This window comes from Mytilus edulis, chromosome 3 (assembly GCF_963676685.1).
Source record: "Mytilus edulis chromosome 3, xbMytEdul2.2, whole genome shotgun sequence".
Taxonomy (NCBI): Eukaryota; Metazoa; Mollusca; class Bivalvia; order Mytilida; family Mytilidae; genus Mytilus; species Mytilus edulis.
This window is the reverse complement of record NC_092346.1, coordinates 77,323,460-77,351,017: the sequence shown is the minus strand read 5'-3', so window position 1 is coordinate 77,351,017 and position 27,558 is coordinate 77,323,460. Positions and strand designations below refer to the sequence as shown.

General features: G+C 30.9%; 3 protein-coding genes and 1 long non-coding RNA gene across 33 annotated transcripts in view; 2 read left to right on the top strand and 2 right to left on the bottom strand.

The window, feature by feature from the left end:
* The window catches only part of LOC139517485 (serine-rich adhesin for platelets-like), a 52,671-nt gene extending 39,323 nt beyond the window's left edge, over positions 1–13,348 (bottom strand). For 9 of the 17 annotated variants that reach the window (XM_071308605.1, XM_071308595.1, XM_071308600.1 and 6 more), the window contains exons 1-2: positions 12,562–12,936; positions 2,268–2,374 (exon numbers count right to left, since the gene is read on the bottom strand). In XM_071308605.1, coding sequence (XP_071164706.1) covers positions 2,268–2,374; positions 12,562–12,655 — 201 coding nt within the window. In that variant the 5' untranslated portion in view covers positions 12,656–12,936. Of the gene's footprint in view, positions 1–2,267; positions 2,375–3,591; positions 3,780–12,561; positions 12,937–13,180 lie in introns of those variants that run through there. The other 8 variants (XM_071308609.1, XM_071308610.1, XM_071308612.1 and 5 more) reach the window with 4 other exon arrangements.
* Positions 13,302–14,525, top strand: LOC139517490 (uncharacterized). Its single transcript, XR_011663146.1, has 2 exons — positions 13,302–13,434; positions 14,078–14,525. It is a non-coding gene; the product is annotated as an uncharacterized lncRNA (long non-coding RNA).
* A 3,331-nt stretch (positions 14,526–17,856) lies between these two features.
* On the bottom strand, positions 17,857–26,979 carry LOC139517488 (COMM domain-containing protein 2-like). The gene is made up of 5 exons (XM_071308628.1): positions 26,834–26,979; positions 23,030–23,107; positions 21,335–21,417; positions 19,894–20,067; positions 17,857–18,293 (listed from the first exon to the last, which is right to left on the bottom strand). Exons 1-5 carry the CDS (start codon positions 26,898–26,900, stop codon positions 18,096–18,098), a joined length of 600 nt encoding a protein of 199 aa, XP_071164729.1. The 5' UTR covers positions 26,901–26,979; the 3' UTR covers positions 17,857–18,095.
* A 184-nt stretch (positions 26,980–27,163) lies between these two features.
* The window catches only part of LOC139517487 (centrosomal protein of 63 kDa-like), a 36,621-nt gene continuing 36,226 nt past the window's right edge, over positions 27,164–27,558 (top strand). For 7 of the 14 annotated variants that reach the window (XM_071308620.1, XM_071308617.1, XM_071308625.1 and 4 more), the window contains exon 1: positions 27,485–27,518. In XM_071308620.1, coding sequence (XP_071164721.1) covers positions 27,500–27,518 — 19 coding nt within the window. In that variant the 5' untranslated portion in view covers positions 27,485–27,499. Of the gene's footprint in view, positions 27,393–27,484; positions 27,519–27,558 lie in introns of those variants that run through there. The other 7 variants (XM_071308624.1, XM_071308623.1, XM_071308622.1 and 4 more) reach the window with 2 other exon arrangements.

The window sequence follows — 27,558 nt, the reverse complement described above, 5'->3', positions numbered from 1 at the left end:
GTCTGTATACATGTATGCATCTTTTTATTGTGAATGAATATGATACCTTCAAAAGGAATTTAAGTATAATTTTTCTGATTTGACTTGAATTTGTCAATCAGAATTATTTCAAATTCATGCATTTCAACGAAATTACTTTTAGGATTTGTTCTATATGGGTTTAATTGATTAAGAAGAAACAAGATTTAAAGTACATTATATTATCATAGCTGATAATAATACAATACTGATTTCTGTCTAGGCCTGAAGTCAAAATTTGATTTTAACTTTAAAAAGCTTTTCATGTATATTTATAAAATCCGACAAATGAGAATACTAATAATACTAACGCCACTTGTAAGTTACTTATCAGATTACTAGTGGTAATACACTAATCCATAATTCTTGTTTTACCTAATACATAGTAATTCATAACTTTGACAATGAAACTTGAATTAGCACATCAAATGAAAGTGATTCAGGCCAAAATGTATTCTTTTACTGTAAAATATTTGCCATTAACTTAGACTTTCTAGGAAGTGTGAACAGACAGTACCGATATACTATATTTAAGTTATGAACTTATGATACTAAAATGGCCAACATATAATATCTTATTTAGTCTTTTTATTTTTAAACCTTAGTGCATAACAAGATTTAAAGTACCATGTGTTAATTCTTCAACTTTTTTTTATTTGTTTTTTCTTTCAGAACACAAAATAAAAAGTATGTTTTCAAGCAAATATTAGCTTTCATTCTTGTCTAGCTTCTTTAGTTTTAAATAAATATGGTGTAAAAAAATTATATATTTACAGAGGCAGCAAGCTCAAATTATTTTAAGCATGTATATGTATTAAACAAGAGTACACATGCTGAAATGTTTCGCCTTCTTTACTAATGATTAGTAATCATTGATATTATGTTGATAGTCCTAAATATAAAGCTTTATTAAAACTGTCACATAAACTTAACATTAACCAAGAAAACAAAAAATTGACCAATGAACCATGAAAATGAAGTCAAGGTCAGATGAACAATGCTAGGAAAACATGTAGAGCTAACATTTCTTCCATACAACAAATATAGTTGACCTATTGCTAAAACATGTAGTTTAAGAAAAACTGGACCAAAACATACAAATTTGACAATGAGCAATGAACCGTGAAAAGGAGGCAAGGTCAAACAAAACCTGCCTGACTGACACATAGATCATAAAATATTTCCATACACCAAATATAGTTGAGCTATTGCATATAAAATTAGAAAAAAAAACCAAAACTGAAAAACTGTACTTTGACCACCGAACCATGAAAATAGGGTCAAGGTCAGATGACACCTGCCAGCTAGACATTTACATCTTACAATCATTTCATACACCAAATATAGTAGACCTATTGCATACAGTATAAGAAAAACAGACCAAAACACAAAAACTTAACAATAAGTTATAACCACTGAACCATGAAAATGAGGTCAAGGTCAGATGACACCTGCCAGTTTAACATGTACACCTTACAGTCCTTCCATACACCAGTTATATACTAGACCTATTGCTTATAGTATCTAAGATAAGGACTTAATTGACCACCAAAACTTAACCTTGTTCACTGATCCATGAAATGAGGTAGAAGTCAAGTGAAAACTGTCTGACGGGCATGAGGACCTTGTAAGGTACGCACATACCAAATATAGTTATCCTATTACTTATAATAAGAGAAAATTTAACATTACAAAGAATCATAACTTTTTTTCAAGTAGTGACTGAACCATGAAAATGAGGTCAAGGACATTGGACATGTGACTGACGGAAACTTCGTAACATGAGGCATCTATATACAAAGTATGAAGCATCCAGGTCTTCCACTTTCTAAAATATAAAGCTTTTAAGAAGTGAGCTAACACCACCGCAGCTGGATCACTATCCCTATGTCGAGCTTTCTGCGACAATAGTCGCAGGCTCGACAAAAATTAACCATTGTATAGAAAAAACATTGAATAACTTCATAGAACCTTTATAGATTTATAACTAGTGAAAAAGGAAAAGCAACTCATCAAAGATTCCAGGCATATAATTTTTTATGCCAGACATGCATTTCGATTTCATAAAACACATCAGTGATACACATATTATAACAGGTCAGTTGGAAGGCCAAATACAAAGCTGAAGAGCGTTTACAGATTAAATCTATAATGTTTATCCACTGTCAAGACAAAATTTCTCTACTGGTGATTCAGCAATGTTTTCTAGATTACCGGTATATGAATTTTAAACTTTAAGGTTAAATTACTTGTATAATTCTCTGTTTACGTCTTCGCTCTGTTTCATCTTTAACTAGCTGTGCCTCTTCATTTGGACTCAATCTATACTTTCCTCTTTTAGCCTTCATAGTACCATCTGAAATGTAAAACATAAAACCATTGTCAGTAATTCATAGTATTTATTTAATATATCTGGTCCTAGTGGTGTTCTAATGATGGATTATAACTGATCGTTGGTAGGATAATTAAGGCACCAACTACAATATCCATTGTAAAATTTCATAATAACCAACAGCAGCATACATGTATACATACACAGGGGGGGGGGGGGACAGCTAGTTTAAAAGGGGGTCCCAACTTCTGTAAATTCAGAAATTTTTGCGTGCATTTAATATTATTGCGATCTTTGAAAAATGGACAAAAGTGTAAGATTAATTATTGCGATGTCAGGAAGATCGGCATACAGATATATGTATCAGATATATAAGAATGCGAGTTCTTATTATTGCGATACTTACTCAGTCGCATTATTCGCATTAATTAAAACCTCGCAATAATTTCTGAATTTACAGTATATGACCCAATTCAAATGCATTGATTGTCAAAAAAAAAGAGGGGTTCCAACACCCGGAACACTCCACCTGGATCTGCAACAGTGAACTGTTTGTTATATGTATAATAGAAGAGGTCCAATGTCCCCTACTTTTATCAAATACTTATCTATCCAAGAAACAAAGGTAAAAACTAAAAAACAGTTTATATATATCTTAGAGAAATGAAGGCTTCAGAACAATTACAATGTAATTTTGTTATAAATAATATTTTAATGGGGCATAACTTGTTAAATGTCATCCTTAGGAGGCTCATTTCCTTTTAAAAGTCTTTGTGGTAAAACATTTTGCATGTGTATCCGACTAAACAATGATGTCCACAGCTACATGTAAGTAGTATTGATAACATACATGTATGATTTCCGCAAAACATAACCATAGAAATTTATTTTTTTGATCGACTGACTGAATGTCAGGTAGCAAATACTATAAACAAGCTCTCTAAATTTCTTATTTGTTCAAAGCTACTTTCTCATTCTTTCATTAGTTGTGTTTGCTTTCGGACAAAAATGCAGGTACATATGTCTGCCTGTTATATATTAAAAATACTGATTGCATAGATCATTAGAATGATATTAACAAAGCAGCTGACACTGTAAAACTTAATCCAGTGATAAGGTTTTAAAGCTAAGTCCTACTAAACTGAAAACTATCACAAATTCATATCAAAATGTGCCCAACCAAATAAGAATGATATCGGTCAGTTGTGTGTGGGGTAATGACAAATACAGCTGATACCAACCTTTCTTGCTATCAGTATCATAGTAATAATCCAAAATGTTTATTGAAATGACACTATCATGTTGGACTACAAAATTCATCACTTCACAAAAATTTTAAACTAATTTAATGATGTATATAATTGAGGTGTAAATTTTCTGTATTCAACACTCTTCATGCTCAACTTTTACTGATAACTGAACAATAAACATCTTCTTTGGTCTAATTCTCTATTTAAATACGGTTATTTAATATCAAAGTAATCAAGTGCATCCCAAACAATAACAGATCTTTTTTACAAACCAATTCATCATTCAATTTAATAAAAAATATATTTATATAAAAGATAAGGTTTTAAATAGTCTCTCCGGTGTTGCTTTGTTTTCTTTATCAACATATAAATCTGTAACCCTTTGTAATTTTTATAAATATTAAACCTAATGAATTATTATAAATTAAATAGGTCCTAAGTTGTCAACATCATTTATGAAAATTGTTGGCAATCCTCCTAAGTGTCAAGGCTCTACTTAATACATGTACAGCATTTATGTCAATGTAATCAGAAATGGTCCTGTTCTGCTTTATAGTATAAAAGATATATATGCGATCATTGTGTAGATCTGAATTCGGTGTTGACTGATGAATAGCTTTAAAAAAAAACACATTAAGAGTGAAATCTACCAGCTTTTAGGGTATGATGCTCTTAACTGCAGACATAAAAACTGAATGCAATACAGCATAATTTTATAATAATTTCTGCCCAAGTAGGTTCAGATGGGCCCTTTAGTTTGTAACAGATAAAATCTGTATGTAATAATTGCTGTCAAAAAAACTATCCCTGTACAATATATAGTAAGTCTACTCGTCATCTTTCTTTACAGCTCTGGTTCATAAGAAGGTTTGGCCTTGCGATTACAGAGAAGAAATAAGAAAATATACAATTTCCTTTACAAGCAAACGCTGAATTTTTTATACAGGATCTTGCAAACATAATTCAAGATGATAATGCTTGAAATTAGACTTAAAAAAGTTTCATAACAGATTTAAACATAAAACGAGCAAGTTTTCTCGTTTGAATTGTTTTACATTGTCATATGGGGGCCTTTTATAGCTAAATATGTGGTATGGGCTTTGCTCATTGTTGAAGGCGGTGACCTATAGTTGTTAATGTCTGTGTCATTTTGGTCTCTTGTGGACAGTTGTCTCATTGGCAATCATACCACATCTTCCTTTTTATATAAAATATGCTATTTCAAAATTTAGCATGCTCCCACACTTTTCAGTACAAAAAAGGTCTCATCAGATATGTAAAATTTAGAGGTTTTCTGTTTATTTCATAAGGATCAAAAGAAGGACTGTAGAAAATCTGAAGCACTATGGTTTTATAATACACAACAAAAACAACAAATAGCAGTGGCAGATCCAGATCTTTTTGTAAAAGGGAGGGGGGCACTGACAGACCAAAGAAAAGAGGGGGCCTGCTGCAGCGATGCCTTAGTAATTTCCTATATGATCAAACAAATTTTTCACACAAAGGGGGGGGGGGGGGGGGGGGGGAGCACATCCGCCTATGCACAGGGTCACAACAATGAGTCTCAAGACTTACTCACAACAAATGTTGATGGCATAAACAAACAATTTGTTTATCGAATACAATGTACTGGTATATGGGATACCTTTAACAAACAACCACATATAGACAGTAAAGACGGAGATTATATAAATAGTAAATACATGTAGTGCATTAAGAAATAGTAAATAAATGTACCGTAGTGCTGCTAGTGCATTAAGATCTACAAATCAGGTAAAATGATACAATAAAAAAACAATAACAAAAAGAACATGGATGTTTTGCTTGATGATATGCAGGAATAGCCCTGTATTTATAAGCTTTAGTCATGCAAGGAAATCATTTAACATGCATGTTTATTCAAGTTTATAAAGAGAATTTTAAAACGTTTAAAGATCAAAAGATTTACTGGTATTATACAAACAATGAACTAAATGTTGTCATCTTTAATGCAAAAGGTTTATAAATATATCTAATGTCTTTTTAACATGTTAAGCATCTTTAATCAAACTAAAGAGAAAACTATACACCTAAGTTATATTAAAATGACATCTGACATGACACAATTTGGAATACAAAACAACTTTATTTGTATATATAATACATTTATGATTTATAACATGTTTCACATTTCAGTTGTAAAATTTAATTAAATTTTTTGGACTATGAATAAGAAGTTTTTTTTCAACTTAACATGAGAGCTCTTTAGTTTGACAAACCAAACGTTATCATTTTGTGTTTTTTAACAGGTACATCATGCACATGTAACTAAGATTATACAGAAAACCACTAAGAGGGGGGGCAAGGGGTTTAACTGTTATGCTGTTATGGGGCAATTTAATTCTTTGTTATCTGTTATTTTGAAAATATATTTGCTGTTAGCTGTTATTGTCTTATTCTTTGTTAGCTGTTATTGGGCTTTTAGATTTTTTGTTATCTGTTATTGTGATAATGTATTTGCTGTTAACTGTTATTGAAAATTGGAATGTTAGCATTTTTTTGACAGTCAATATTCGGTATAAATTGAAGATCATTGGCCATTGGGGTCTACCACTACTAATATGTTTGTCCCGTATTCAGAGAAGGATTCCATTAACATATACCCATCACAGAATTAAGTGAGGTCCAGGACAATTCAAGCATATCTTATGATTATCCTTTGTAATAAATTCCATTTTTTTTTATGAATGTGTATTTAGAATTATCTTAATTTTTTGTATGAGAATAATGTTCCTTGTTTTCCGTACGAACATATTAAATTAAAACAATTCTTAATATGACAAAAAGGAAAACATATGGCCAGGAGTATCTTACAAGGATCTCAGTTAAGGACAAGGTCCTAACAACCACTTATCCTTTTATATTATATGGTACATAGACTCAGCTCTGTGATTCTTTTCAAGGCAGAACCAAATGCATTGTACAATGAAAGTTCCAACCATGTACTTGGGTCCGAAGCTGCACATAACTCATTACAAACAAAGATTTATTTCGTTTCAAGCCATTGTTTCCCTACTAAACTATGTATTCTACTTACTAGTACACTTGGTACAATCAAAAACCTCAGCTGATAAAAAATTGTTCAAATAAGGCCTTTGAAAATAGTGGAATAAATTGCTTTTAGAGTGTCAAAATTCGTTCGATGTACTTGATAAATTGCATGCTTATAATTGGTGCTTTTGATTTTTCTACCCTATATACCACTTTGCCTGATAGTTTTATTAATAAAAATTCACACACCTCATTAAATGGTCATTTAGAAAAAGTCAGAATATTCAAACTCTTTAAGGTCACTTTTTTTATTAGTGTTATATTAAAATTTTGTCTTTGGCAATGAGTTGTTATAGTAAAATTGTGAATTGCCAAAGACAAAATTTTAATATAACATTAGCAACAAAGGGAGCTTCAGTCAATATATATAAACAATACACCAACATTTCATGAGAACTGCTGAAAACATTTTTGTGTTAATGTCTGAAAACTGGAAAATCACCCCTTTTTAATTAATAAAACCCGTTAACTCGGAAACGTAAAATCTAAAATTTATAAAAATTGAAAGTTACCTCATGTTAATAGATATAAAAAATTCACCAAAATTCCTTGCTTTGTGAAAGCATTTTTGAGATATTATCAGAAAACTGAAAAAAAACACCAATTTTATTGAATAAAAACCCATTACCTACCCAGAAACTTAAAATCTAAAATTTATAAAAAAAAAACCAAAACCAAAAAGGGAGCTCACGTCAATAGATATAAACAATTTCCCAAAGTTTAATTCAAATGGTTAAAGTGTTTTTGAGTTAATGTCCGACATGTTGACAACAGACGGACAACAGTATACCATATTACGTTCCGTAAACGAGCGTATAAAAAATATTATAATATATTGAGTAGTAGTTTAAACACATTCTAGACACATAAATTAATACTAAAAACATAGTCATAAAAAATGGAATGCATTACAAAGGATTATATCCGTAATAAGAAATACTGATTTGTCAAAAACCGAATTATTTTAATATTTCATTTACTGTTATCTGTTTTTGTCCATTTTAATTCCTTGTTATCTGTTATGAGCCAAATCAATTTGCTGTTTTGCTGTTATTGGGACCCCCCTTGCCCCCCCTCCACTAAGAACTTCAGCATTTATAAAAATATATGTATTGTATGATGGACTTAAATGATTACTTTTAATACTTTCATACATATTCCATGTGGCCAGTTTTACTAGCAAGGAAAAACAGACCTACATGTATTGTATCAGATACATGTACTTAATAAAACAAATTTACCCAAACACCCATTGTCCTGGAAATTTTAAATCATGATCAATATGAACAGAAACTCAACACCCAACATTCAAAATGACATTCCAAAAAAAAAAACTAGCAGTACAAAAATCTATACTGAAATGATTTACATGTATATATAGCATAAAGCAAAGCAGATACATAATATAATAATAACATGAATAAGGAGAAGTATTATGGATGCCAAATATCAAGCAGAGTTCTAATGATAAAGATCAAAGCCTAAAAAAGTATTATAGGTCACCCTACAGCCTTCAACAACAGTGTTCTCCCCAGGCCCTTAAAGGACCACGGGCCCGCGATGTATAATTTTCTGCCGCGGTGGTATCGTTCTTGCCGCGATGTATAATTTTTTTCCGTGGTGCTAAAGTTTTCGGTAAAAAAATCGTATTTAAATCGGTAAAGTTTCAGATGACTTCAACTTTACATCAAAATTGACCAGTTCTAACCAGTTTAATCCAGTATTGACAAGATGATTGTTTACACCACGTGATCGATTTACCTGTTGAGGTTAACCTTGATGATTGGATTTAATCGATGTACATGATTCTTTTGTGTTTCAATTAATTAAGAGATCATAATTTAAATAACAGACTTGTGAGGGACAAGCAGACATTTGTTAATGAACCCTATTACGCCAGTCTAAAGTCAAAATAATTTGCCTTTTAGGAATTAATTGTGGAGTTACTTCCCCTGATTTTGTTAATTACAAATAAATGCTCCTCACATATAATTTCTCATTGCAAATAAAAATAAAGTACAAATTGAATGCAAAATTATATTAGAATGTTACATTAAGGATGAAAACATTCTTAGAACATACCATCAAAAATGTTTTGCAAATTATTTTTGAGAATCATACCATTATTGATGCACAGACATAATGTAATATATGGGTAATTTATACAATGTTTAAAGTATTTGACTGTAACAAGTCTAAAAAGCCTACTGCCACAACTCTAATACATTCCCATGCAGGACTAAAGCTAGGGATGAACTTTGTGAATAGAAAACTCTTTTAAAGTACTCTCCATGTCTGTAACAAAGTATTAATCATAAAAACAAATTTGTTGTTGTCTAAAAGAATCAGATCTAAAACTATGGAAAATAGTTTTTAATTTACTGAAGGTTCTGTATCAAAAATCTTGTTTAAAGTTCATTGTTATGGGGAATGTGTAGTGTAACTACAAGTATCGAGACAAAATGGCTTGATCAAAATATAAGAAGTGACTTTAGCTTAAAGACAAATTGTGCTTTCTTTTATTTATTCTTCAAAGATATTAAAGTATACAAACTGTTTATTAATTTACTTTTTCTACCAATAATTTTCTGACCCAAAGTCCTACAACACAGTTCCACAGTAAACAAAACAAAGGCAAACAGGTAATGACAAAAAGTAACAAGAAAAAAAATAAGCGACGCAAAGCGACACAAAATACTGTAAAATTCATTTCGTCACGCGTTACCCTGGTGCTATCCAAAAATCCTGGGGAGAACACTGAACAAGGAAAACACCTATACGTTATTTAGTAAGCCATAAAAAGCCTGGATATGTGAAACAATTCAAACGAGAAAACTATAATAGCATTATTTATACAATATTGACGAATACATAAAAATGTATAATAAGAATAAAGAATAAGAATATTTTTATTATTCCAATCAAGGGCCCTAGATGGGCAGCATAACATGTACACATAACACATTACATCATGATTTGTAACAGAAAAACATTTGTTATAAACTAAAATGAAACATTAAAAAAAAGTTCAGACAGATGTTATTTTTATGTATATTATATGACAGTCTTGAACCAACAACAACAACTGAACAACAGGCTCCTGACTTGACATAGACATTTAAAGAATGAAGCAGGGTTTGATAATTAAGAAAGTGAATTCTCAACCCTCCTCCTAACCAGATATTAAATTAAGTTGGTGTTACAGCCAGCTGGTTACAGCACAAAATACAATAAAGAACCTTCTAAAGGTAATTAAGGTTTGAATCTTTTGTTACTGTAATTATATTCAAGGTAATAACAAAAAAATGCAAAATTTACTTAAAACTACCAATTTAGTGGCAGCAACCCAACAATGGGTTGTTCGATTCATCTGAAAATTTCACGGCTGTTAGATCGTCACCAATTGAACAATTTTAGGTGTACAACACCACTAATTCGGGCACGGCCAGAAAGCACATACTAGAAATTAGTACATATTTAACACAAAATAGTTTCTACGCATGAGTGTAACTTTTAAAATATATATAGGATTATTAGGTATTTTTGGCATCAAATGAAAGCTGAACGACTGGTGATCATTGTAGAACACTTTTGGACATAAAATTTTGACTATTAAAAAACTGCACCAAATTTTAAAAAGAGGGTACATTTTGTCTGTTTGTCAGATCTGAAGTACCTGTTTTGGTACCTACAAAGTTCTGTGAACCAGTTTTTTCTTATATGCCATTAAAGGAATGTTGATTTTTTCAGTACAAGATACCATAAAGTGTTGCTTTGACATGCAATGATTGCCACTTTATTTGAACTTAAAATGAAAGAGGTGTGCCTGCTTGAAATGGAGGAATTTAAAGTAGAAAGCAAATGGACAATGAATTAATGGTGTACTTCCTTTCCCCTTGTCAAATTTGCTCTAAAAGCTTTAGTTTTTGAGATATAAGCCAAAAACTGCATTTGACCCCTATATTCTATTTTTAGCCATGGTGGCCATGGTTTTTTTATTAATCAAAACTTTGGATACATTTTATAAACTATATACCCTAAGGAACAATTAGTTAAAGTTTGAAGGTATTTGGCCCAGTAGTTTCAGAGAAGATTTTTTAAATAGTTTACAATAACAGACGACACCAAATGATGGCATAAGCTCACATGGGGCCCTTTGGGGGGTAATGGAGATAAAAACAAGAATGCACACATTGAAATGTCTCGCCTTCTTTACTTATCATTGATATTATGTTGATAGTCCTAAATATAAAGCTTTTTTATTACGACTGTCACATAAACATAACATTAACCAAGAAAACTAAACATTGATCAATGAACCATGAAAATTAGGTCAAGGTCAGATGAACCATATACCAGGCAGACATGTACAGGTAACAATGCTTCCATACAACAAATATAGCTGACCTATTGCTTATAGTTTAAGAAAATAGACCAAAACAAAAAACTTAACACTGAACAATGAACCGTGAAAACCAGGTCAAGGTCAAATAAAACCTGCACGACTGACATATAGATCATAAAATATTTCCATGCACCAAATATAGTTGACCTATGACATATAGTATTAGATAAAAAGACCAAAACTCAAAAATTTAACTATGACCACTGAACCATGAAAATGAGGTCAAGGTCAGATGACATCTGCCCGCTAGACATGTACACCTTACAATCATTCCATACAACAAATATAGTAAACCTATTGCATAAAGTATGAGAAAAACAGACCAAAACACAAAAACTTAACTATAACCACTGAACCATGAAAATGAGGTAAAGGTCAGATGACACCTGCCAGTTGGACATGTACACCTTCCAGTCCTTCCATACACCAAATATACTAGCCCTATTACTTATAGAATCTGAGATATGGACTTGACCACCAAAACTTAACCTTGTTCACTGATCCATGAAATGAGGTCGAGGTCAAGTGAAACTGTCTAAAGGGCATGAGGACCTTGCAAGGTACGCACATACTAAATATAGTGATCCTATTACTTACAGTAAGAGAGAATTTAACATTAAAAAAAATCTGAACTTTTTTTCAAGTGGTCACTGAACCATGAAAATGAGGTCAAAGACATTGGACAACTTCGTAACATGAGGCATCTATATACAAAGTATGAAGCATCCAGGTCTTTCACCTTCTAAAATATAAACCTTTTAAGAAGTTAGCTAACACTGCCACCGCCTTAGGATCACTATCCCTATGTGAGCTTTCTGCAACAAAAGTTGCAAAAAACCCACATATTATAGATTCTTTATCTACATATTCTTTGAGAACTTAAATAGTTGTCATTAATCTTTTTTTTATATCATTGTTTGTATTGTATTATGAAAACTATTGATGTTTAATATTGCTGTTTACGCCCTTTGGGGGAATTGGGGCCCATAATTGGAAATAAAATATTTTCTTCTTCTTCCTCTCCTTGCAAAAATTTTAGACAGATGCTAATCTTAGATATCAGCAAATTGCAATTTTTCTTTTTAAAAATATAAAAAAAATTATTTTCAACTTAAATAGCAATATTTGTAGAACAAAATATAGTATTAAGAATGTAATATATATTGGAAATTCTACTTTATCTAGAACAATGTAGAAGTGCAAATAACCACACACAAAAAAGATTTCTTGATAATATAAAATCAGGACCATGCAATGCAAGCATATAAATATGTGTTATCTATCAACAGTCATGGATATCTTTTTCATAAATAAAACTATTGAAACTTTCATTCAATTTTTTTTGTTATTGAAATGCTGCTTTTCCCAATCCTTTGAGAGCATGTCTAAATATGATCTGAAAACGATTTCTACAGCCTCTGCATGTACATTGTACACCAATCATGTTGCATTTGATTAAAACTTACAATGCTCTGGTCCATCATGTTTTAAGCTGCTTGATTCAATAAATCCTGCAATCCAGTGATTTTTGGCAAACCTTTTACAAAACGGTGTCTCCATATTTAAAACATAGTAGAAACACACTTTAAATGGCACAACTTAAATGCAGGTACCAGCTTATCTCCTTTATTCCAAAATAGGACATAAGATTATGTCACATAAGGTTTTAAGTAAATCCCTAAAACATGTAACATCACAAATTTTAACAAATCCTTATGCAGTGTTTGTAACTTATTTGATTTTGATAAAGGCTCTGACAGTTACAATACTGCTTAACTCCAATATCCAGGTAATTTAATACAAACTAACCAAGTTCAATCAGTGGTTTACTTTATGACTTTGGTAAATGACAAACAATGGAATACATGCATACCTTTTCGTTTGGTTTGTAAAACAGGCAATGTTATTCGTCGAATTGTTTTCATGGGCCAATGATTAGTTATTGTTTTGTCTTATCAATCATTGATTTTATTAAATTGGTTCAATCTTTTAGGACATTGTTTACAATGGAAACGAGGGGTTATGTTAAAAAATCCAAAAATTGAGTGGATATATGTGTATCCACGGATTTACTGTACAACTCACATGTCTATATCTTTATTTTCCTCTCGTTTGCATCATTCTTTATGCCATCTTTATCTTAAGAAATGACAAACCGCTTAAGAAATGACAGGTTCAGACATAAACAAAAAAGTTTGAACTTGCTGCTTCCGGTTGCGTACGTTTTCATGACCCAGATCCAAAGATGACAACTGCACTTCCGCTCTGTTTGTAGCAGACAGCTTGCTGACGTGACATACAAAATATTTGGATTTTGTTATTTAATATCGTACAGAAAGGTAAAACATTGTGCATATAGTATATGATCAGAAAAAACAACTGTATCTTACGATTTTATTGAAGGGAGAAATCTATCTGTTTGATATTAATTCAAAATAAATGACAATAAGAGGCTTATGAGGGGGAGGACAGGGGTAAGGGAGACAGGGAGACAGGGTTTAGGAGAAAGGGGGTGGGAGAAAGGAGAATGGGGTAGGAGAAAGGAGAGGAAGGCTGGGAGAAAGGAGAAAAAGTTGGAGAAAAAAATAAAATATGAAAAAATAAAATATCTCTTTTTTCTGGTAAATTATTGGTATAAACTACTAAAGTGAGGCAGTGCCCTTAAAGCCATTAAAGGTAATTTCTAATTTTCAAGTTAACAATAGGATTTTGCATGTTTGTTTAACCTTGTATTTTCAGGTAATCAGGTAAAACAGTTTGCAGGGAAATCATATGCATCTTTATGATATATTATGGTGGCATGTCGACTTAATAATGAATAAATTATCTTGCTATCAGTATCTTGACAAGTTGATGTTACTTACATGCCACCGTAATATATTGTACAAACAAACCCTTAATTTTAAATATGCAACTCCATTAAAAAAAGTTGAAGAAGTTGAAAGCAATGAAACTTATTTTATATTTAAATTTTTTTTTCAGATTTAAAGAGAACTTCAGGATGAGACAGCTGAAAGGAAAAGTGAAGGAAACAAAAAAAGAAAAGAGAGAAAGAAAAGCAGACAATTTAAAAAATAAGGACAAAGTATGGACAGTTGTCTTACCAGTGATTCTGACTATATCTGTTATTATTATAGCCTATGTTCTGTTGAGCACAAAAGCTCTCTGATTTTAACTCTTGTTTTATGGTCAAGGGGAGATAATCTCTGTTAATATCTTTATATACTCAAGATTTCATGTTCTCATATAGGGATGAGTCATTATCATTGTCATAACAGTGGAGTTAATTTATGTATTTTAAGCATAATAGATCATATTTATTGTTGATATTTATCTGGTGATTTTTTTTTACATTTTCCAGTTTTTAAAAATGTGGCAGTTTTTTTTTATATTTTAGTGATAAATGTTGGATTAAAAATTTGTCTATTGATATTTTCTTATTCTTTTTATTGACATTGCAGTTGTGTTAAAATTTTGTTAATACATGTGTATAAATCACTTTACTTTAAATTTATTTTTCCATTCTTGTGGTGATATGTTTTTGTAAATAGTGATTCCCAACTTAAAACTTTGTTCAATATGAACCAATTAAGGATTGCAGTTATATAAAAAATACATTGAAAGTAACCCTTGACAAGATTATCTTATTGAATGGAGATTGTTTTCAATGCATTTAACCTACTTTATTACACATCCTTCTAAAGCAATGTATCAGAACTGCTAGTATTTGTTATTCAGACTATTGTTTAGATGCATATTTTGAAAGCATGTGATTTAGAAATCCAAAGCCCATACCTGCCAGCATTTCAAAATGTTTTTGTGTTTTTTTTTATATGCAAGTCCTACAAAACCTTTAAAGGGGCCTCCAAATTTATTTTAGATATTGCTTTTTATTTGCTTCTTCATACTTTTACAATACAATGTACTATAGCCTTGGTATATTGATTGTTCTGTTTTAAATTATGGACAAAATTGTTATTTCAAAATTTCCATTTGGGATCCATCATAGAGGAAATCCCCCACAATGACAGTTGGTAGGTATTTAAGGATGTACTGATTGTACTTAGGTGAGGTTTTGGAATTTGTGTCAAATGTTCAGACTCCTTGGTGTTTTTCCATACAATACAATGTTAAATATTTTACCCCATAACACCCATTTATTTTTTCATATAAGACTTAATAGTCCATGAGAGGTCATTTACCAAAATTTTAGAAGATTCTTGATTTTCATTCTTTGGTTTTGAGACCCAAATAATACCAATGCAAATATAGGGTATAAGTCTGAGTCAGCCTTTTCCCGCCATATTTTAAATCTCAAATATCTCGAAAAGGAGGTCCATGACCTATCAATATTTTTAGCTTATCTTTATCCTTAATTGATGCTCTACCAGCTTATAGTATCAATTTTAATTTCTTAATTTCTTAAATTTTTACCTTACCTCACCAGGTACATCCTTACGCCTTGGGAAGACAAATTGTATTATGGTATACATATGTCCGTTTGCTCATCCATGTCAGTATATTTTGCTGTAGTGTAACTGATACATTTATAGTCTGAAAATTTTACACTATGTTAGCACCTGAAGTGATGTTTGCTTTTAATTTTTACAAATTGTCTTGTGCAGTTTGAACTATGTGCATAGATATTAGAAAACAGATTTCTGACACTTGCTTGCTTTCTGTGAATCCATGGCAGTATTCTGTCATGACAAAAGAAAAAGAGGTATAAAATGTCTCATTTAAATCCTTTTTCTGAAACTATTGACATTAATCTATCAAATGATGAAATAAAAATTAGGTGTCTTTCACCTTATTTAAAAAAATTGAATCCCATAGTTTGTACGACAAACCGACTTTGTAGGCTATATCAATCTTCAGTTATTCAAAAATGAGTATCTACACACTAACTTTCATATTTGAAAAATCCAACCAGGTTAAAATGCAAAACCCTCACACCGAACTGTGGAGTGCTTCCTTAGGTTCCATATAGACAAGCTACATTTCAATTACCCAATTTTTCTTTCTAGTTTTATGAGGTTTAGAATGCACTCAATGCCTAAAAATTGGTGTAAATGTAGTGGGTGTTTTTTATTTACCATTTGAGCTAAACATGTACTACTACTTAGTGAGTTATTTCCATTACTTGGTTGCTCATAATTATTACTGACTTGAATATCTGATCATATAAGTTTGGTGTCAATGAGACAACTTCAAATTGTCTTATTATGATGTGAATGAATTACAAAGAAACTATCAAATCCACAGATTTGTTAAAACCAAATATCAACAGATGTTTCCTTGTTGGGTCCAAACTTACAATTATATTCAATATAGTTCTCTCCAGTAAAACTTTCAACAGCTTTTCTAGTAATAAGTCATTTTAGCATTTCTGATTATCATTTGACATATTGCATACAAGGACCTTTAAAATTTTAAGATTCAACATCTGAGAAGAGAACAACACATTAAATCATGACAATGCTTATATAGCCAACTAAGGAAATCAGTTTATCTAACTCTTGTCATGAAACAGATCTTAATGAGATCAATTAGTCTTAAATATTCAGGAGAAAATGTAACCACAAGTTTATGGTAATGCAACATCTATTTTCACATATTCAAAAGATTTAGCACATAGAAATGTTCTTATTATGCTAATTATATGCATAAATTGACTTTAGAGTTTAAAATAAAATTGTAAATCAATTTATCAGAGACAAACATTTAAGATGAACCATCATACACAGGCCCGTAGCCAGGAATTTCCAAGGGGGGATTATTTGGACTCATGAACTCGACTTTAACAGTCACAATTTGAACAGAATGTTGACTTCAACAGTGCTTATTGGTTTCAAGGGCTATGGGTATGATACAATTTCATTTTAGCTGATATAGGTACAGAACCTGTCTTGCTGAACATTTTTGCTATTTAAAGTCAAGGTAAATGGAGAAAAATGCAATCATACATTGTATAAGGAGTTGACTGACCAGTTCAGTCATGTTGTGTTTGATGATCTTGTCTTGCTAATCAAATTTGCTTATGGTGCCATTTAAAATTTCTTTTAATCCTTTATAGTTATCAAAATAATAGGCAATTTTGCAAAAATAATGGTAATAATCTTCATTAAAAGGGGCTTCAATAAAGAATTGATTGACAATTTTTGGCGGTTGTATAGATTATAGATATTGTTTTGCTGATAAGTTTTGCTATATGAAGTCTGTCAATCTATAATATAGTTTTAAAGATCAATAGGTAAAAATATTCTAGCCAGGTGAGCTGGAAAGACAAACACTGTAAAGGCCCGACTTGGGACAGATACAAACATATTTCTAGACTAAATTTTTCTTCTTCCCCCTTTTAATTTCAATCAATGGAATAACAAAAGATACTGTACATCAGGACACATTTAATTGATGTTAAGAAAGCACTTCTTAGTTGAACCTGTATGCCTCTTTAAGACTTTGATGATATCTAGCCTAATTGCAGCATCAGACACTGAACATTTTTTGCAACCATCACCATAACTATATCTTAAGGTAATTTCTTACAAATATATGAAAATCATCTCAAGTCTAAACCTATGTAGTGTCTTGTACTCTATTTATGCATGGCATACTGTGTAAAATAATAGTACTGCTGCAGATGACCCAAGGTATTTACACTGTGTTGAAGCCATTACAATCTTAGTTATAACTAAATGAATAAAACATATTCAACTAGTTCATGTCTCAGGTACATCAAATAAAATAACAACATAAAATTTAATGAAATGTCTTTTTTTATTAGAAAAAATAAAAATAAAAAACAATCTAAATCTTTTACTAGTAACTTTAATTTTGTTTCAGAATATCAATTTCAATAGAAATTTCCTTTTTGTTATGAAATGGAAAAATTACTCTGAAATAAAAGTGCTAACTGAATCCTTATATTGCACATTCTGTTTGTGGTTCATGTTTTTTTTATACCTACGGAAAAGTAATTTTTGCTTTAAGTAATCCATCATTTTATGTTTCTAAGAATTCTTCGGCAGTAAGATGATTTAATTTCTTGTAAAGCTTCATCTAAAACTTTTGTCATATGCACTAAATTTACAGGATCTGTTTGTAAAACAGTTGTTTCTCTAAGTCCTGATTCTTCTGTGTGAAGTTTAAATAAAACTGTTGGTGTTGTCTGTCTTCTCAAAGATCTACTGCCGAGCTGAAATGAAAAGTTCTAAAAATAACATTTTGGCTCATATAGTGGGTGGTAAAGTCCAAGCATCAAAACAAATATTGGAAAGTGGTATCGTGCAATTCAGATGTAGATCCAGGATTTTGATAAAGGGGAGGCCCACAGGCCCCTAAACTAGACAAAGTTTGAAGTGGAACTGGTAAAAAGTCTGGGTTAACCATAAATGTTGCTTCATGGCAGATTGAGACATACTTCCTCTATTCCCCTTCATGAATCTGTCTGTTTATCCATCAATTCCTAGGTCTCTTAATTTTGTCACATATTTCTAAACATCTGTATTAAGGAATGATTTTATTTTTGGTATGGAACTTCATAAAGTTGAATTGTACTGTGTAATAGATTTTCAACACTGCTGGTGAATCAATTACTGTTTGGCAATACTCATTAAATGCATTAGAAGCACTGATCATGGAATGTTTTTTTAAGTGGAGTCTTACCCAGTATACTTAATTCAGGACAACATTTTGTTACAAGACTGTGATACAATTGTGATCTACACAGTGGAAATATCTTAACAGATAATATTTTAGTCTGCACAAGATCAGAGTTGATATGTTTGTAAATGTATTACATCAAATTGAATGAACCAGAGCTCACTACAGCTAAATAAAATGTGTGAAGGGTTATACCTGCAATTGTTGCTTTCATAGTAAAAATGTAATGTTGCAGGTTTGACTCAATAACCCTCACTTGTAAGTAAAGTGTTTATGAGAACTGAAGTGTAAAGATTGCATGCATTTTGCAGTGGGAAGTAAAAACTATATTAAAAGAATTGGAAGGTTCAACTACAAATACTGTCAAAGAAAGATAACTTCAATTTTGAATATTACTTCAACAATAAAATCATACATGTTTTTAGAAAATAATTTGTGTTTTTTTTTAACAAGTATTGTTATACACATACAGTGATACACATAATATTAGAACTTTAGGATTTGTAGAATGTGGTGCTCAAAAGTAGTGATAAAGAGTGGACCTGATCAATGTGGTTGTAATTTTGTATAGAAAAATCTTTATAAACCAAGATTCATGATTCTGCACTCAAAATGTCCAAATAACATTTTTAAGCAATTGAGATTCTGAACAAAACACACAAACTCAAAGTTAATCATTGGACCATAACAATATGTACACACTGAACAAATTTAAAGAACATAATTATTAAAATAACTGAGAAACTGCATAGAAAACTGAATGTTGATTATTTGACATTTATGTAAAAAAAATCAGGATCTCCAGCCTGTCAACTCTATTATACATTGAACAAAGTTGACATATTACTAATAGCAACTTAGGAACTGGCCTGAAGTCTGAAAACTAAACCTTCAACATAGACTCTTGGAAGAAAAAAGTTCAGACAAAAAAAAAAACCAGAAAAAATAGGTATATATAAAGCTTTATATTGTAGGCATGAGTATGTGAATTTGGTCACTACAAATTCTCTAATTTAAAACATTGTCAGGGTGGTATTGTGTGCAAACAGCTTTTTTGTGCTTGTCGGGCAAACTTGTTTGTATAAATGTATTTTATATTGTTTAAAGGCTACAATGAATATCTATATACTGACCTGAACATCAAACCTCCATTCTAAGTTATGATAATGTGGTAGATCCATAGACATCTCTGATAATATTGTCCTAATTTCTTTTCTATTCTGTAGATATAATTGTAACAATGTCTGTCTCATCTCTTCTGAAAATCCTAATGTCAAGATAGAATCCTGGAAATCTATCTCATTTAGCTGAAATTAAAAAGTTGGAAAGTTTTGGACCGATAGAATTGTGCATATAATTAATAGATAGATTCTTCAGTTAAAATAGAAATCCAGAAAATAAATCAATAAATTGTATATATTGGCAAACTATAAATTTGACTTGGAGTTATCTCCCTTTGATCAACAAAAGTTTGATAATTCAATTCTTCACATAAACAAGAATGTGTCCATAGAACTATCATTTCTTAGGTCAGTGGACTGTGAAATTAGTATCAAAAATCTAATTTGGCATTAAATTAAAAGATCATATCATAGGGAACATGTGTACTGAGTTTCAAGTTGATTGGAATTCAACTTCTTCAAAAAATACCTTGACCAAAAACTTTAATCTGAAGCAGAACAGAAAGATGGATGAATGAATGAACAAATGAACAGACAGACAAACGGACACATAGACCAGAAAACATAACGCCCCTCTACTATATTGTAGGTGGGGCATAAAAAAGAGTTGAATTAATTTCTTAAATTACATTTACAAATTTCTGTTCAATCTTATTTAAAAACAAGAAATGTTTCACCTGCTTTACTTACCATTGATTTAATGGTGAAAATCTTGAGCATATTAGGGATTTTACTCATAGCATAACATAAACTGAACAATTTCAAATATAGGTGGCAATGAAGTCAAGGTCTCAATTAAATCCTGTCAGACAGACATGTAGTATGTACACCTTACAAGTATTCAATTTACCAAATACTTATTTCTTATTAAGGAAAGTGAAAAAAAAACAGACCAAAATACAAAAACTTAATATTGACCAATGAACCATGAAATCAAGGTCAATGTCTAATTATACACACATGTACACCTAACAATTATTCAATTTACTGATACAAGAATAAACAAACAGTAGGTATAAATGAATCCCAAGTTTTTGTATGTCAAGGGTTGCAACACTCACTTCTCAAGAAAGTTTATATTCAGCCTCAAGCAAATTTTATCACTTAATTTGTTTCTGTTGCATCATACACACGGTTCTCAGGTGATTGTGCCCTAAACTACTGTCAATCACTTAATTTATTGCAAGTTATCTGATAGGATTCCAAAAATATTTTTGGGCTGCAATATGCTTTTTAAGCAAAAGTTCAACAGTACTGTAATCAGATATTAATTTGTTTCACATGACAATTTGTCATACTTCTTATATACATGTATCATCATTCAATTAATGGAAAGCTGACCGTTCCATAAATGAACCACTCTGAAAAAAGTTGCATTTATATCTATACTTGCCATTAATTTAGAACTCTCTGTTAACAAATACATTAAACCTTCAACCCCATGCTGCACAGTTTCTGGTTCAACTTTTAATTTTTCTGAAAAAGACCAAATTAAATATGGTTATATATGGAAAATAAGGTACAAAGTGAATGTTTGTGGGACATCAAGTTCTCAACAGCTTAGGATTTTATATAATGAATTTCTCAACTATATACAGAGGTCAAAATTGGTGCTGGTCTGGTGGTCCGAGACCAGCTGTAGATATTGTAAGCTGGTGGTCCAGCGGACCAGTAGAAATTTTTCAATAAAAATCGCCAATTGCATAGCAATCTCGATTTGTTTTAAAAAAAAATTACCTGCGAATTCAATCACACGGTACTGGTGATACTAAGTATTACAATTAATCAATATCTCAGGTGAGTGTCCTTCACAACAACACAAAATGTGGAAATTTTTGGAAGGAGTGAAACCGCGGACAAAAAAATATGATCGGGACAATTAAAAGGAAGATAGGCAAGTGACAAAAGGAACGTAAATATCAAGAATTGCTGGGAAAAAGATCGTGAATGGTTAAATTATACAGTCGATCGCAATGTAATGAATTTTATAACATGTGAAAAAATTGCAGTGACAGACCTAGATAAGAAATGTATTTTTATATCATGATCTTCACATTTCAAGTTAAATTCAGTACAAGCTCACGAAAAATCAGGACAGCACAAAAAATCTACGGGAATAAAGGAGAGGATAGCACTTTATTGTCTAACATATTTAAAAGAAAACATGAATATAAAAGTAAACATTTATCATTTATATAACTTAGTGTCATTTTTACAGGACCAGTAGATTTGAAGCTGGACCAGTAGATTTTCAATCCAATGGTCCGGCTGGCCAGTACACAAAAAAGCCTAAATTCAACCCCTGACTACATATATTCAGCATATTAATATACAAATCTTCCATTTATTTCAAACAAATAATTAGAAATCCAAAATTGTTGATGTTTAAAACAATGTTCAAGTGTGACAATTAACAGACAATCTGGATTATCTCCCCTCATCTCAAAATTACGCAGATGCATAAAATAATATCAAAATTAACGTCAGATGCATAAAATAATATATGTTTCTTACAAAGATCTAAAATTTTGACTTAGTAATAACCCTTAAAAACTTCATTTATTACTTTTTACCATGTTCAAGCATTTAGTTACATTTAAGGAATGACTGTAATATTTTTTCTGTCTATTTGAAATAACATAAAAAATGTGGTGCACACTGAATAATGCGCTTAGTGGTTTATTTACAGTGTGCACCACATTTTTTATGTTATTTCGAATAGACTATCAAAATATTACAGTTATTTCTTATAATTTAATTTTAAATTCCAATTTAAACCGGTGTAAATCATGAAAAAACATTGATGTTGCATGGTCACATGACAAAATTGTGTCATTGATATGATAAACAAAACGATGTCAGTCAATCAGAAGACATGTTACATCCAAAATTAAATGATTAAATAATGCATACAATAAGGAGGATTAATAAAGAGGCATGTCTACTTGCAGTAAATATTAAATATTTGGAATGTTAACTTATTCAATATCATATTAATATTGATCAACATAATTATGTCATTTAATGAGGACTGACTCAAATTTTTATTAAAGAAAGTTGAATTTCAGACTTTTTACAAAATACTTACGGGCAGCTCCTAGATAAACTTTTGGGTTGGCTCCTTTCCTGATGAAATCCATACTAATTCTACAAAATTCTTTTACCACTATCAAAGAGAGAAGAAAAGAGTTAGTTTAGAACAATGCACAATGTCTGTTGCAGTTGTTTAAAAATAGATGACAGATACATGTCATAGGTTATGACATATAATTGTATGGGTGGTAAACAATATTTGTTATAATTTTTCAGACCTCTTAAATGAGGGCAAATTTTATGAGTTATTTACTAATAAAATTTTGTCTGTCCCAAAGTATTTAGGGAATTACATGATTAAATGTCTAGATGTTAGACGAAATGTAAATTAATTTTCTTAATAAAGATGATTGTTGCTACAATTTTATGGTTCTGGTCCTGTCTGAAATTAATTGCAAATGATATATACATGATATATAAGAACTACTATATGAACATTTAATATTTCATATCAATGTTAAAGGAAAAAAATTACAAAATCATGTATTGTATACATTTGTAGGTGTCATGCTACACATCAAGGGCCTTAATTGGAACAATAAATATTCTTTTTCTATAAAAAAAAAAAAAAAAAAAAAAAAAAAACAACAACAAAGAAATCATTTTAAAATTTTGATTTAATCAACTGATGGTCCGAGAACACAACTATTTCGTAGTCCATTTCTTTTAGAACATAAATGAAAATTAAAAAAATCCCACCTGCGCTTTCTCAAAGAAATTTTTACAGTGTGTTGTACTACTTTTGGGACAAATTATATCAAAATTATAGAAAACTTCATCGTCTCTAACTCAAAATATGGACAATTCTATGTTTAGGGCGTCTTGAAATCTTTTGACAGCTTCCGAAGTGCTAATTTTAAACCTTTTTCAGCTGGACCAAATCACTACTTTCCTTTAAAATTCTGGACCCAAATTTTTTTACAGTGTAATTTCACCCCCTACTTGCAATTTGAGACATTAAACATGGAGAAATAAATTTGGAAGGGGTATAAAACTTAATGGCAAGTAACCCACTGTCAACACTAGGGACTATATTTGTGAACAACGAAAATCAAGGGACGACAATTGTGGTCTCGGACCTGATATCTTCTTTTTAATAGATTATGAAAATTGTAATTGCTGCCACAAACATAAGACAAGAAATGCTGATGTCATATTTTTTGCATGTTGAAGATAAGACTTATTCAAGTTATACTTCAATTCTATAAATATCAGCAATGCAATGCTGATACATGCATAGTGAACTTAATATCTATAAATTTTCCATCTATCATTCTATAGTGACACAAAATCTTCAGAACACAAAACAAGAATAATACTGAAGATTTCCAGCAATCCTTGTCTACAGACATCTCATATTTGATATTGGCTAGTCCTTTATGATGAATGTGTTTTGCTCTTGAATAAACATGAATCTATTTCCTGTTACAGTGAGTTGACTGTTAGTGTTGCTCTCCACCAATTGCAACTCATTCAAAATTTTGACCAAATTGCAATTTGTTTTATTAAACCAAATTGTTCAACTGGTCAGAATATTGAACAAATTGTTCAGTCAAAATGTGAAAGTGCAAGGTGATAAAATAAAATATACTTACAATCCTATAAGACTTTAACTCCACTTTAATGATGTTGTGACAAAATTAGTTAATCAGTTTGTATAGTTATATTGTAGTCATTTCCATGCTGAAGAGGAACTGTTTATTTTGAATTGCTATAAAATTGTCCAAACTAAGCTTTCATATAATTTTTCTTTCTAAAAGTATTCTATATTTATAAGAATCAAATATCATTTTAAATAAAACATCATATATTCAGTAAAGTATGTGTGAAATAACAATATGCTATTGATAAGTTTTCAGGGGAGATAACCTAAAATATTATTCTTTTGAATAAAGACTTTTTGAAAGAAAGGTTATTATCTCCCCCATGGAAACTTCCTACAAACATATATTGCAATTTTACACATATTTTACTGAATATGAAATGTTTTAATTCACATAATGTCTGATTCTTATAAATATAGAATACTTTTAGAAAGAAAAACTATATGAAAGCTTAGTTTGGACAATTTAATAGCAATTCAAAATAAACAGTTCCCCTTCAGCATGGAAATGAATATAATATAACTATACAAACTGATAAACTAATTTTGTCACAACATCATTAAAGTGGAGTTAAAGTCTTATAGGATTGTAAGTATGTTTTATTTTATCACCTTGCACTTTCATGACTTAGCTGTGGTTTTCTTCAGCAGTTGGTTCAAATTTCTGACCAGTTGAACAATTTGATTTTATAAAACAAATTGCAATTTGGTCAAAATTTTGAATGAATTGCAATTGGCGGAGAGCAACACTAACAGTCAACTCACTGTAATACAAATGGACATTGTTAAACAAGCTATATGACACAATATTGTTGATTTAAACTATGTACCTGAGTGGACCACATTAAGTTTGATTATTTTATCATCTTCTGCAGGGACAAAAAAATGTGCACTGCAAAATCCAGTTAAGTTTTCAATTTTCTTAAACAAACAATGCATTTGAATTTATTTATCTAGAGCATGCTATGCCTTAACACTTTTCCAGATACACAGGTGACAGCTTTGCCTGTACTCAGAGTAAATTTTGAGGTGAAAATGCAGCCATTTTTATAGCCATAGGGTCCACATGAACCTTATATAATTATTACAATGAATCATATGATTATGAAGGATATTTTAACAAACCACTGTGTCCACAGTCAAATTTAAACTAATTAAATGCTTATAACGGTGGCTGAAAATGACTGTTTGATGCCTGAGGGTAAAGGGCATTCCTATCATCATGTATGTTTTACCATCAAAAGGCATCATCATCTATTAAGGTTCATCATAACCTTTTGGCTAAAATGGCCGTATTTACACCCCAAATTTTACTGAGTACAGACTAACCAATACACCTGCGACAGTTTTAAGGGATGGCAGGAACTAGATATATAAATTTTAAATGCATTTTATGTTTCAGAAAATTATAAACTTTTCTAGATTTTCCTATCCATTTTTTGTCGTTCCTGCAGAAGGTGCAAAAATTAACTAAGTAGTGAAAACGATTGAGAAGCTCCCCTCATAAAATTAATGTTGTGAGTAGTATTGATTTAAATGGACAATAGATGGACAATAGACACCAGTAAACAATAGGTGATTTAACAGGTTTAAACTGTGTAACTGAGTGGACCGTATCAAATGAAACTCGGGTGTTTGTTTATTTTGCTATCTTCTGCAGACTGGAAAAAAATGAACATCAAAATCCAGGTAAGTTTTTAATTTTCTGAAACGTAGACTTCATATAACTTTTATATATCTAGTTCCTGCCATGCCTTAAAACTTTCCTGGATGTACCAGTTTGTCTGTACTCATAGTAATTTTGGAGGTGTAAACACGGCCATATTTTTCAATTCCTTATGATGAACCTTAAAGGGGGTCTCATTGGGGGTTCCGATCCCGGATCCCGCTTAATGTTTTGTCAGATTCCTGTATCCCGCTTACACTATGTACGTAAGCAATTCTAATTTTTTTGTCATTTCCCAGGTCCCGCCGGACCTCATTTCCCGTTTTCACGACACAGTAATTTGACTTTCACGTGTCACGCTTACAAAAAATCGGCAATCCCGCGTCACGCTTAGACCCCAATGAGACCCACCTTAAAGACTAAAGACTTAGACTTACTAAGTAAAAATAATGAGTTATTGTAATTTTGGTAGCAATCCTATATGTTTTTCAATTAAAAACCGATAACATTTATTTATCTTTGTCGGTTACCATCAATGTCAGTATCTGTTAGAAAGGATAGGTGCTCCTTGTGATGATCCTCAAACATCAACAACATGGTTAACAATTTAAAGTTGTTTTCTCTCTTTTCTGTTTATGGACACGCCCACCATTTACCTCAGTAGTGTGGTGATTTTTGTCTTAAAACACATACTTGTTTAAATTGATCTATCACTCCATATTGGATTTTTTTTATATAAATATATAAAACTTTTAGTCAAAGTTGTGTTTTAGATTTAATTATAATACAATCTTTATACTGCTGTCATCTTAATTTGTTTGAGAGGAATGCTTTTCAACCAACACTTTACAATACAAAGCGGAAGTAGACCCATTTACGATACCAACCGGGTTGTTTACATTCGAGAGGGAAAAGTTGACTTAAAATTATGCAAATAATTTTGTAGGACTTAAAAGATCCTTAACAGTTTATTTGTAGCATATAAAAAATTGTGCAAAGAGAAAAAAAAACCCAGGTTAAATTCATGAAAATCATTCATCTATATCGGAAAGTTCAGGCAAAAGCATGTCATCAAAATATTTGAAACAGGTAATGACTTGTTTCAAAATACACTAATAAAACCTACTTTCCCGTAATAAAACTTTATGATAAGTTTAAATTGTTTATGATATGTTCTTTCGTGTATTTTGAGGAAAATGACACATTATAATAAAGGTTGGTGAATATTGAAAGATTTTTATTTGACTCATCTTCA

What these genes read in the sequence shown, in the direction of transcription:
- LOC139517488 (XM_071308628.1), bottom strand. Translation starts at nt 26,900, where the DNA reads ATGTTGTTGATGTTTGAGGATCATCACAAGGAGCACCTATCCTTTCTA. An exon ending in AGTTTATCTAGGAGCTGCCC is followed by an intron (nt 21,418 to 23,029) that starts GTAAGTATTTTG and finishes GGTCTTTTTCAG; the next exon opens with AAAAATTAAAAGTTGAACCA. An exon ending in AATGGAGGTTTGATGTTCAG is followed by an intron (nt 18,294 to 19,893) that starts GTCAGTATATAG and finishes TTTTCATTTCAG; the next exon opens with CTCGGCAGTAGATCTTTGAG.